The 12,070-nt window shown below is 56.3% G+C and overlaps 1 protein-coding gene across 11 annotated transcripts in view; it reads left to right on the forward strand.

Annotated features, from left to right (window-relative positions):
• The window catches only part of Nphp4 (nephronophthisis 4 (juvenile) homolog (human)), an 86,479-nt gene extending 74,609 nt beyond the window's left edge, over positions 1-11,870 (forward strand). For 10 of the 11 annotated variants that reach the window (NM_001355738.1, XM_006538871.4, XM_006538867.3 and 7 more), the window contains 12 exons: positions 490-615; positions 3,208-3,413; positions 4,159-4,385; positions 4,905-5,091; positions 5,678-5,761; positions 8,014-8,170; positions 8,364-8,449; positions 8,950-9,035; positions 9,864-10,035; positions 10,260-10,439; positions 10,692-10,835; positions 11,324-11,870. In NM_001355738.1, coding sequence (NP_001342667.1) covers positions 490-615; positions 3,208-3,413; positions 4,159-4,385; positions 4,905-5,091; positions 5,678-5,761; positions 8,014-8,170; positions 8,364-8,449; positions 8,950-9,035; positions 9,864-10,035; positions 10,260-10,439; positions 10,692-10,835; positions 11,324-11,464 — 1,796 coding nt within the window. In that variant the 3' untranslated portion in view covers positions 11,465-11,870. The remainder of the gene's footprint in view (positions 1-489; positions 616-3,207; positions 3,414-4,158; positions 4,386-4,904; positions 5,092-5,677; positions 5,762-8,013; positions 8,171-8,363; positions 8,450-8,949; positions 9,036-9,863; positions 10,036-10,259; positions 10,440-10,691; positions 10,836-11,323) is intronic. The other variant, XR_001784146.2, reaches the window with a different exon arrangement.
• The last annotated feature ends 200 nt before the right edge of the window (positions 11,871-12,070 follow it).

Raw genomic sequence — 12,070 nt, forward strand, 5'->3', positions numbered from 1 at the left:
AGAACACGCTCAGGACAACCGGAATCTTCTGCGGCAAAAGCTTTATTGCTTACTTCTTCAGGGGCAAGAGAGAAAATGGCAAAACCCTGTCCCTTTTAAGGAGAATTATCCTCCGCCTAGGACGTGTCGCTCCCTGATTGGCTGCAGCCCATTGGCTGAGTTGTCTTCACGGGGAAGGCAGAGCACATGGAGTGGAAAACTACCCTGGCACATGTGCAGATTATTTGTTTACTACTTAGAACACAGGATGTCAGTGCCATCTTGTAATGGCGAATGTGAGGGCGGCTCCCCACAGCAGAGTCCACCCAAATGCCCACAGTCCCCCTCAGGATGCATCTGGCACTCAAAAGCAGGCACCAGGGCATGCTAGTGGGTCCGAGTGTGGTAGAGGCGTCTGCAGGCCGAGCTCCATTCAGGAGAGCTGATCTGATCTACTATGTTGTATCAGCCAACACCGGGCCCTGTCTTACAAGGGTGCTTTTCACTTAGGTCACGCTTGTGAGCCGAGAGCAAGAGGTTCCAACTTGCTGCCGCCATCCAGGTCTCGGGTCATCTCAAATGATGGAGCCAGCTTCTTCTCTGGGGGAAGCCTCCTCATACCCGGAGGCCCCAAGCGTGAGTTGAGACTCTGGCCCTGTGCTGGGTGGCACTGGGGCGGGGGGTTCAATGAGGTAGAAGCCTGTGCATGCTTATGTGTCTGCGTGTGTGTGTGTGTGTGTGTGTGTGTGTGTGTGTGTGTGTGTGTGTCGGGGGAGACAGAGGTTAGTGTTGAATGTCTATAGCTTTCCACCCTATTTTTTGAGGTGGGGTCTCTCACTGAGCCCAGAGTCCCCCCAGCTGGCTAAGCCTGCCCAGCCAGTGAGTGGTGAGATCCTGGAATCCTCTCGTCTCCACCTCCTGTTCTGGGATCACAGGCGTATGCTTGCCACACCCGCCTCCTTACGTGCGTGCTCAGGCCCTTGTATGCAGTGAACGTCTTACTCACTGCACAGCCCTGACACTGATTCTCAGAAGCAAACTGGAAACTTTTCACTGGTTCCCCAGCCGTTTATGGAGCTAGAAACGGGAGACTGGAGTCAGGACAGGAAGGAAAGCCTAGGGTTGGGAAAATACTGTCCGTGCCACTCTCTGGGGAGAATACTGTCCATGCAGGTCTCTGGGGAAAATACTGTCCATGCAGGTCTCTGGGGAAAATACTGTCCATGCAGGTCTCTGGGGAGAATACTGTCCATGCAGGTCTCTGGGGAGAATACTGTCCATGCAGGTCTCTGGGGAGAATACTGTCCATGCAGGTCTCTGGGGAGAATACTGTCCATGCAGGTCTCTGGGGCCTTTCTGTTCCCTTACCCATTAAGCCCATGGGCCTGAAGGTTGGAGCTGCTGTGACTTGAAGGGAAAGGTGGGGCGTGTTCTCTGACTGGCTTTTCCCTCGGATGTTGCAGATAGACTCCCAGAGCTTGCTTATGTGGGTGGCCCCAGCTCTGCCTGCTGTGCCCTGGAGCCGGGGCCTGGGGCCGTGGCCTGTGTCTTGAGAAGAGGATGCCAGAACCCTGGCTCAGAATTGGGTGAATCCTCTAGACTCCATGTCACAAGCCCCCGGGGATCTTACCCATCCTGACACTACAGACGGAACCTTACTTTCTTTGACAAAAAGAGGCTGTGGGCTCAGCAGGTGCTAAGAGGGACCCATGAGCCGTGTGTGTCCAGTCTGCCCTAGGCCAGCCCCTTGTGGTCATATTCAGTGAGCTAAGGCCAGGGAGGGTACATGATGATGCTGAGACTTAGGGTACGGTGCGAGGTTGGGGTCACTGTGCTTCGTTCTCCTTTAGCCCCCCTGACCAGCACAGGAAACTGTCACAGGTGAAGCCCATTGAGAGGAGAGCCCTGTAGTCAGGGCCATGCAGCCTCTGAGATGGGCAGTCCAAACAGCGGTCCCTGCAAGAGCCTGTGTCCCCTGGGGTGAAGTTCTGCGTAAGACGTTAGGCACAACCTTGAGAAGCCCCAGGTCCTTCTTGTGTTCCGGGAAGTGTGGCCCCACAGACCCCTCCGGAACCTCATTTCTGGTTGCTTTGGGGTCAGGGGAGGCATCCATGTGGTGTGGCTGCCCCCCACACGCTGTTTCTCCTGAGCCACAGCCATAGACTGCTCAGACTGGGCTCCAGCTAGGCTTCCTTCCATACACACGTGCTCTGACATATAAAGTGCTCACTCAGGCGGCCACTTAAGATGTCTAAGCCAACTTGTAGCATCAAAAAAAAAAAAAAAAAAAAAACAAAAACAAAAAAAAAACAAAACAGTTAAATGGATTTAAAATAGAATGGTGGTGAGAAGCCTGGAAACAGACAGCTATGTGGTGAGAAGCCTGGAAACAGACAACTGTGTAGTGAGAAGCCTGGAAACAGACAACTGTGCCTCATGCCATGCCAAACACTGAGCAGGAGGCCAGCTCTTGTGTGTGGTGACAGATGGAGCTGGGTCTCGGGAAGCTCCCACAGTATTGGTTTTGTGAAGGAACTGTCACCTGGAAGGTGGGGGAGAACCCAGGACTCTAGGAAGCATCCTCCTTCCACCTACCCCTATTTGGATTCTTACGGTGTGGCCGGTGACATGGTCTTATCACTGGGTGCAGTTCCACTGGCACCAATTGCCCAGGATTCTCATGGGAAGGGGGCACAGGTGGTGTTTACTCTACTGGCTGCTGGCTGCGGCCAGTTCAGGTCCTGCTCATCAGAGTCCAAGATTTGATCCTTTGGCCACAGGAGGTTGCCGGGGGCGTAGGCAGCCAAGGGCAGCTGAGAACAGTACTGGAACCAGGCCAGCTCTAAGAACCTGGGGACTGTGCTCCTGCCCACAGGCAGGGCTGAGGAGCCAATGAAGATGCACCTGAAAGGCAGGCCTCTGCCGCAGTGATCCCAGCCCCATCCCGACATACCTGGACCACAGTACAAGAGAGGATGTGGTCTTGCAAGTACAAACCCAAGCATCTGGCTCTTCTCTTAGAAAACCATCTACTGGTGTTAGCTAAGGATTACGGTCAGAGGTCCTCAGGCGAGAAGGGGCTGTGAGAGGGGAGCTGTTGCGAGGGGCCAGGCAGGAGTCTGCATCTTTATCACAGAATGATACAGAGCAGATCCGCCGTGGGGCCGCCAGTGGCTTAGCTGGAATGCCACGGAGCCACCTTGACCCCCGCTCTGGCCTTTTCCGTAGGAAAGCGTGTGGTACAGGCCCAGAGGCTGGCTGATGTGGACAGCGAGCTGGCCGCCATGCTGCTGACACACACTCGAGCTGGCCAGGGGCCCCAGGCTGCAGGCCAGGAGGCAGACGCTGTGCACAAGCGGAAGCTGGAGAGGATGCGGCTGGTGCGCCTGCAGGAGGCTGGAGGGGACTCTGACAGTCGCAGGATCAGCTTGCTGGTGAGGGGCCTCCTCAGACCCTGCCGTCCCTCTCTGCGGTCCGCTCACCTCCCTCTAACACCCCATTTGCAGGAGAGGAGAGACTTGGACTAGTGGGTCAACAGGGGAAATTTTCCGCTTGTAATTCTTAGGAGAGCTTTAGCTCAAAGGCTTCCCATACTCAGAGGTCCATACTCAGAGGCCTGTGTCATTACTTCAAATGAGTTTAAGGCCAGAGTCCTTTTAGGCACCAGCCTGCCCCCTCTGCCATCTCAGCCTCCTTAGCCTTGGATCCAAGGGACTCAGGGTACAGCTGCCCCCTGGGGACTCCCTCACACAGGGGTCAGACTAGCTTCACGTTATAGTGCAAGCTGGAGAACAGGTCATTGTTGTAGCCCACTGCATTGCTGGATGTGGTGTGAGGCAGGGGGGCGCGAGGCAGGGGCTCACTGAGGCTGGTTGTCAGATGTGGGCCCAGCCCCAGGTCAGTGGGATGCTGAGCTAGCCCACCCCACCGGGCTTACACCTCCTCTTGTGGACTCTGTTCCCAGATAGGCTCACAGCACCATGTGCATGGGGGACCAGCTGGACAGTGTGGTTCTTATAATCTTATGTCACTGTTCCCATGGGATGTCACTGTTCCCACTCCTCCTCTGCTATGCCTGATGTCTTTCCCTGGTGGCTAAAGGGGTCTCTTAGGAGCATGTGGGATCTCTCAGCGAGCTGGGACATGGTGTTCACCAGATGTGGCCCTCATGTTTGACAGGCCCAACACAGTGTCCGTGCACAGCACTCACGGGACTTGCAGGTCATTGATGCCTACCGGGAACGTACCAAGGCCGAGAGCATTGCCGGAGTGCTAAGCCAGGCCATCACCACCCACCACACGCTGTACGCTACACTGGGCACCGCTGAGTTCTTCGAGTTTGCACTTAAAAACCCACACAACACTCAGCACACGGTGGCCATCGAGATCGACAGCCCTGAGCTCAGGTAAGGGCTGCCACCTGGCCAGCTCTGTGTGTGTGTGTGTGTGTGTGTGTGTGTGTGTGTGAGAGAGAGAGAGAGAGAGAGAGAGAGAGAGAGAGAACCAGATAGCTGTGTGTGTGACCCAGCCAGCTGTGTGTGTGTGTGTGACCCAGCCAGCTGTGAGTGGGGGTGTGTGAGATCCAGCCAACTGTGTGTGTATGTGACCCAGCCAACTGTGTGTGTGTGTGTGTGTGTGTGTGTGAGAGAGAGAGAGAGAGAGAGAGAGAGAGAGAGAGAGAGACCCAGCCAGCTGTGAGTGGGGGTGTGTGAGACCCAGCCAACTGTGTGTGTGTGTGTGTGTGTGTGTGTGTGTGTGTGTGTGTGTGTGTGTGTGAGAGAGAGAGACCCAGCCAGCTGTGAGTGGGGGTGTGTATGTGCTGGGCTGACGTGCTTCTGGCACGGAGACCAGGCTGGCTGGCCTCTGCCACCTCATCTGAGGGTCTCTGGGCGTTGGACAGTTCTAACACTGTCCCTGTCCCCCAGTATCATCCTGGACAGCCAGGAGTGGAGGTACTTCAAGGAGGCCACCGGCCTGCACACGCCCCTGGAGGAGGATATGTTCCACCTGCGTGGGAGCCTGGCACCCCAGCTCTACCTGCGACCCCGGGAGACTGCCCACATCCCCCTTAAGTTCCAGAGCTTCTCCGTGGGCCCTCTTGCTCCGACACAGGTGTGATGTGAGACCCAGACACAGCAGGGGAGCGCTGTCCAGGTGGCAAAGGGGAAGAGTGTCTCTCTGCATTTGCATATCCCTATTCCCTCTGTCTGTGCCAGGGGTAGGGGGGCGGAATAGCTCTGACTGGTGCCTGCCCCACGTGCTTGCCCTTCTCACCAGGGCTGTGTGCGGCAGCCTGGATCCTTGTCTTCCTGGTGGGTGTTGGGGGAGGCCGCACCTGCTGCCATCCCTGTTGTTGGCTGACCCCTTCCCCTGCAGCATGGGCTCCTCTGCACAGAGGCAGCAGGGAAGGCATAGGTCAGTCATGTATGAGTGAGGGGGAGGGACACACTGAAGCTCTGACCTCTTCAGCAGTTGGTCCTGCAGAGTCACAGTTCCAGCTGGCTCCGTGGACAGGCCACAGGGCAGTGATTGGGTCTGGTGGGCATGGCTGTAGGCAGCATCAGGCTGCAAGAGCCCCATGAGAGCACAGCGATGCTCTGGAGCTGGTGGCCCTGGCTGGCCCAAGTTCTGCTGTCAGCTGATTCTCAACCGATTCACCTTGACTCCCCTTCCCCTTGTGCTGCTCCGTGTCTCACAGGCCCCTGCTGAGGTGATCACAGAGAAGGACGCAGAGTCTGGACCCCTTTGGAAGTGCAGCGCCATGCCTACGAAACACGCCAAGGTAGGGGGGCTCAAGATGTCCTGCATTTTCAGTCTTGGCGCAAGTCAAGGCTCTGAGTACTCCAAGCTAAGCATGCGGTGTTTGCTGCTAGACCTTCGCATCCTGACTCTGCATCCCCTCTCCCCTCCTGGGTGGAATCTGGACTGGAATAAGATGTGGCCGGGACCAGGAGGCCTCAGCTGTGCCCAGACAGTGGCTCAGGGTCCAGCATGGATGGATTGCCCTGGTATCTACTATGTAGCCTTGGCTCTGTGCACAGGAAGCTAGTGGTCCTCGTGGCTGCTGGCTACTGCCGCTTAAACAGAGATATGAAAGCACATGGCCACAGGACAGCGTTCTAAAGGTGTGTGTGTGTGTGTGTGTGTGTGTGTGTGTGTGTGAGATAACATGGATGGGTGAGTGAATGGATGGATGGATGGATGGATGGATGGATGGATGGATAGGTGGGTGGATGGGTGGGTGGGTGGATGGGTGGGTGGGTGGATGGGTGGGTGGGTGGGTGGGTGGGTGGATGGATGGATGGGTAGATGGATGGATGGATGGGTGGGTAGGTGGGTGGGTGGATGGATGGATGGATGGATGGATGGATAGATGCACAGGCAGATAGGAAGGATGAGGGGCTCGTCCTGGAAACAAGCCTTTAGTTACCTTCAGCAGCCTACTGAGAGGATGCACTTTGGCAGATCTGAGATTTTGTCACCCCCTCTTGTAGAAAATGCCTTTTGTGGAACTTAGTCCTCCCTCCTCCTCCCAGAGATTTTGTTCAGTGCAGTCTGGACACACACATCATTTTGTGCTGCAGAGAGTGTCTGAGCTAGTACCGTCTCTGGTCACCTGGCTGGGGCCCTTTTGCTCAGGCAAGAAGATCCTCTCCAGATACTCATTTCCTCCCTTTGCTGTTTGTTGGGGTGTCAGCAGCAGCAGCAGCAGGCAGCAATACCCCATGGGCCTACAGTTCTCACCGGGTCTCTGGAAGTTAGACACTTATCTCAAGTGTTAGTTCCGCGTAAGCCAAGGGTGTAGGGTTTCTTACCTGACAGCAGCCATTATTACAGTCCTGGGCCTGGGATATCCAAGACCTTGGCCCCCAGAGACTTGGTAGTTTCTGGAACTCTCCCAGCAGCCAGGACCTGCAGCTTTGTCTCTGGCTCTGTTTAGTCTTCTTTGGCCTCTGCTCTCATCCCTCTTTCCACATCCACCATTCCTCCTTGTCCCTGCTGGGACCACTCTGAACCGCTCAGCTGCCCCTCGTTACTATGGCTACCGTCATAGTTGTCACTGCTCAGGAAGCAGCTGTTGCTGCTGGTGACCCTGCTGCCATGGTAGGAGCCTGTCCCAAGGCCATCTGTCTGTCTGTGGCCCTCGAGGCAGCCAACCGTGCCGCTGCTTGCGCAGCTCGTCCTGCCAGACTCTCGCCTCGACCTCTTCAGCTGCAAATAGCTGGCTGGTCGGCCACCTCCTCCTCCTCGGCTGCTTGGCCGCCTCCTCGGCTCTTCCTACTCGCTCAAAGCAGGCAAGGGAAGCCCTTCATTTGGCCTTGTGCCCCAGTAGCGGGGAAGGCAGGACCGGGTGTCTCCAGCCTGCTTTAGGTTAGCGTTGAAACTGCAGAACATTTGCAGGAATCCAGATTCAAACTAAGATCAGGTGCATTTTTGGAAAGATCTCACTTCCCACCTGCCTCTCTTCTTAGTGTGTCATGTGTGCCACATGTGTGGTGTACGCCTGTGTCTGTGCGCATTTGTACCGTGTGCATGTCTGTAATGACAAAGCCACCCGTTATGCCACCTATATAGCTGAGTGGTTTTGTAAGTACTACCTTGACAGAGGGAAGTTCCTGTTCCTAGCCCTCTTTGGTTTAGACAGTGCCTCCTTTTCCCTGGGGGAAAAGTGCTCTGTCCCTAAACATAGTACCTGCAACCCGGAGCGGTTAAGGGCGAGTCCCCTCAGCAGTGATCCCTTACACAATCCCAGCCTGTGGATATGAACTACTAGAGTAGTTCTTGGCACTGGGTGGTGAGCTGGCTCTCTGGGGTTTTAGGAGTGTGCCCGGCATAAGGTCAGGGGCTGGCATGTCAAGAGTGTACCCCAAGCTAGGTGCTGTCCTGGGTCCAGCCTGCCAAAGCCCTCAGCTGTGCACTTATAGAGGCACTTCTGACAATGTCTTTGCTTTTCTTCTCACTTTGTGGGGTGCCAGTGAGACCCTCGTGCCATCCAGAGGGACTCAGGAGGCCACCGTGTGTCCATGTCCACAGGTCCTTTTCCGGGTGGAGACTGGCCAGCTCATTGCTGTGCTCTGCCTGACCGTGGAGCCCCAGCCCCACGTGGTGGACCAGGTTTTCCGCTTCTACCACCCAGAGCTCACGTTCCTGAAGAAGGCCATCCGCCTGCCTCCCTGGCACACGCTTCCAGGTAGGTCTCATGGTGGCATTAAGGTGCAGGTCTCTCCCACTCAGGCATGAGGGTGTATGGGGCTTGCGCTTGGCCATACCCTCTCATTAGCAGCCTGACAGAGGCTGAGGAGTGTGCTGGGTCAGGGTGGCAGCTTCTGCATCCCCGGTCACCCATTTTAGTGTGTGCACACTCTGGGTTTCTCCATTTCCAGGTGCTCCTGTGGGGATGCCTGGCGAGGATCCCCCAGTGCATGTTCGATGCAGTGATCCAAATGTCATCTGTGAGGCCCAGAACGTGGTATGCCACCAACGTTAGCCCTACCTTGAGCCGATCCTTGGGGGAGCCCCTCCCATCTTCCCTCCATGCCCGAATCCTCCCTTTGGGCTCAAGCTGGGGTCTGTATGCAGGGCGGGAGGGCTGTCCTCACATCCTGAGGGGGCCTTGTGGAGGAGCTTCCGAGTCCTCTGCTAGCAAAGCCATTTCTTCCCCGAGTCTCTCAGCCTGAGTTTTGAGAAAAGGCACGAGGAGGAGAAGCAAGCTGAGCCTGGTAATTTGAGGCACTTACTAATTGCCATTGTGCAGAGGCTGAGGGCACTAATTGTATTATGACTGCTTAGGAAGTTAGATGGAGTCTGTGGAATGTAATTATTAAAATCAATATAAGATCAAGAAGCTGTGATCTTCTCGAGCAGAGAGCTAAACAGTGAAGACTTGTGTGGGAAGGGGCTGCGCACACCTGCCTGGCCTCACCCAGCAGGGGGTGGGAACCAACGGGTGCCTCCTGCTGTGCTCGGCAGGGCCCCGGTGAGCCGAGAGATGTGTTCCTTAAGGTGGCCAGTGGTCCAAGCCCGGAGATCAAAGACTTCTTTGTCGTCATCTATGCGTAAGCACAAACCCTGGGACTAGAGGAAGTGGCAGTCGGGGCTGGGTGTCAAGGGTCCTGATGCTCCCCAGTGTCGTGGTCCCCAGTGTCCTGGTGCTCTGTGAGAAAAGAGCTGGCTCAGGCCAGGCTCTGAGGCCGACAGGGCCTTGCTGACAGCATGTTCTATCCCAGAACATCACAGTAGCCCAGAGAGATGGCCATGATGAATACCTTCCAAGGAAGGGATGGTGCAGCTTTCTGGCCCTGAGCCAGCCCAAGACGTCCCTCACCACTCTGTCCCTCAGAGGATTTGCACTGAACCCCGAGAGCAGCTGGGGCTCAGCCCTGCTGTCGTGTGGCCCGAAGCTGGTGAAGCCACACCTTGACCTCTCACCCAGTTTCAGTTGGAGCCCACTGGGGGTTCTTTAAAACTGGGGCAGCCTAGAAATGCCTCCTGCAGTGGTGCAATGCCCCCCTTCTGACAGTGGGGGTTGTGGAATCAGCTGTATTCAGGGGTGAGGGGATATGCACCATGCGCACACACACTGTATAAACGTCTCTCAGTGATTCATCATAGCAGCCAGTGTACATGTGTTACCATGTCCCATTTTACGGTGTTGCCATGGGATGTCAGGCTTTGGGTTCCGGCCTGTGGGCCCCACCACAGCCCCTGCTCAAGAGAGTCCAGGCTAGCACAGGGTGGCTCGCCCCAGTCCTATACATAGGGTTCCTGTCTGTTCCCGCTGCTCTCTGCAGCTCTGTCTGTGGCCGTGTGGCTCCTGGCCTTCCTGGAGTCCTCCCCGGTAAGTCCGTGAGTCCTCCCCGTAAGTCCGTCCCTGTCCTCTGCAGGGATCGCTGGCTGGCGGTGCCCGTGCAGACGTGGCAGGTCTGCCTCCACTCCCTGCAGCGCGTGGATGTTTCCTGTGTCGCAGGACAGCTGACCCGTCTGTCCCTCGTCCTTCGGGGGACACAGACCGTTAGGAAAGTGAGAGCTTTCACCTCCCACCCCCAGGAGCTGAAGGTACGGCCCTTCTCCGAGGTGGCCACAGTAGCTGGTGGAGGTTTGCACAACTCCTCCCCGATGAACAACCTGTAATGAAAACTGTTAAGGTGTTAAGGATGAGGGACCAGTATGTACCCTAAAGGCTTTTGGGATTAGTAAAAGGTGACTGTGGGGAACTGCATCACCACGGGGAGTGGGTGGGTAGGGTAGGCTGTGCCCTGACCTCTCCCTTGTCCTTCAAGACAGACCCTGCCGGTGTCTTTGTGTTGCCACCTCATGGGGTACAGGACCTGCATGTGGGTGTGAGGCCAAGGAGGGCTGGCAGCCGCTTTGTCCATCTCAACCTAGTGGACATAGACTACCATCAGCTGGTTGCGTCATGGCTTGTGTGCCTCTCCTGCCGCCAGCCACTCATCTCCAAGGTCTGTAGGCGTTGGGGCCAGGTTGGGGGCAAAGGCATTATAGAACCTCTGCTGTGTCTCATGGAAGCCAGCATCACCTGGCCTTGGGACCCAGCAACCCAGATCCAGGGCTCTGGAGTGGGATGACTCTGGAAGGCTGGTCTGTCCTGTCTTGGTGGATATCCCAGGATCTGGGGCCAAGAGCAGCTGCGCTGGGGAAGTACTCAGGTCCAACCAGCTGCCACTGTGTCTCTGTCCCACCCTTTGCCCCAGGCCTTCGAGATCACCATGGCAGCAGGGGATGAGAAGGGCACCAACAAGCGCATCACCTACACCAACCCCTATCCTTCTCGGAGGACCTACCGCCTGCACAGTGACCGTCCCGAGCTGTTGCGCTTCAAGGAGGACTCCTTCCAGGTGCTGCCCCGCGGGCTGGGGGTGTGGCGGGAGGTAGTGCTTAGGATCCCAGCTGGCAGGCTCTGGAAAGTTGGGGTCACTTAGGCCCTCTGGGAACTGCTTCAGGTGGCAGGTGACACCCTTCTGCCCTCCAGTGGAAGGCCCTGACCTCCAGTGTCACCACAGGCAGGTGGATTTCCTCTGAGAAAACGAGACTCAACTGGGAGGGTGTGAGTGGGGGCAGGAGCGTGGGACTGTCTGCTGGTGGGCTGAGGGACCCCTACATGCCTTTGCAGAGTGGTGCCTGAGAGAGGGGCGCTGCCAGCTCTCCACACAGTCCTGAGTAAGCACAGCAGCAACCTTGGCCTGCACGGGCTGCCTGGCCCTCGTGGCCACCATTAGTCCCGGGTGTGCCCTAGGTGGAGTGTCTCGCTCACGTGGTGACCTGCCTGTCTCAGCTCTAGAAGAGCGGAAGCCGAGGAGGTGCTGACCCTCCTGCGCTCTTACAGGTGGCGGGAGGAGAGACCTACACCATCGGCCTGCGGTTCCTGCCAAGTGGCAGCGCCGGGCAGGAGGAGATCCTGATCTACATCAATGACCACGAGGACAAGAATGAGGAGACATTCTGTGTGAAGGTCCTCTACCAGTGAGGGGACCACCGTGAGGCCAGTGCCCCTCCCTGCAGACATCCGTCGCTGTGACTCCAGGTCTGGCCTGCATGGCCTGTGAGCTGGCTGAGTGCAGAGAGACAAAGGCGTCCCTAGCCATGGTATACCTCCGAGAGTAATCCTCCACTCGAGAGTGAGTGAATGTGACCTCCAGCTCACTCTGCCTGTGACACGCACAAGGCTGTGTTACACCCCTCGACTCTCAGGCTGTGACTGTCCAGAACAAACTGTTTTATAAATGGTTTCCAATGACAAAATTATGTTTTTCTTACTATATTTTTTAAAATGAACATAATATATTTTAATTTGCCATGTATTTTATTATACTGGGATTCTTTTGTATCTTTTTTTTTTAAGTTATTGAATGAAGCACCACATTTCTGCCGTAGTGTCTCTTCTGATGTTTTTCTGGGGCTTCCTCCTGCTGGAGTGATGGGGTGTGGGGCCTGCAGCTCCTAGTTCTGCCTGGGGAAGGGGTGGTATCCGCTGTCCTCCTGCTGCAATGCCACACCAGAGGCCAGAGCTGTGGCTCTCTCATGCTGGGAGAGGAAGAGGCAGGTGCTTCCTGTGCCACCATCTGCCAAGGCC

This window comes from Mus musculus, chromosome 4 (genome assembly GCF_000001635.26).
Source record: "Mus musculus strain C57BL/6J chromosome 4, GRCm38.p6 C57BL/6J".
In the NCBI taxonomy this organism is placed as follows: Eukaryota; Metazoa; Chordata; class Mammalia; order Rodentia; family Muridae; genus Mus; species Mus musculus.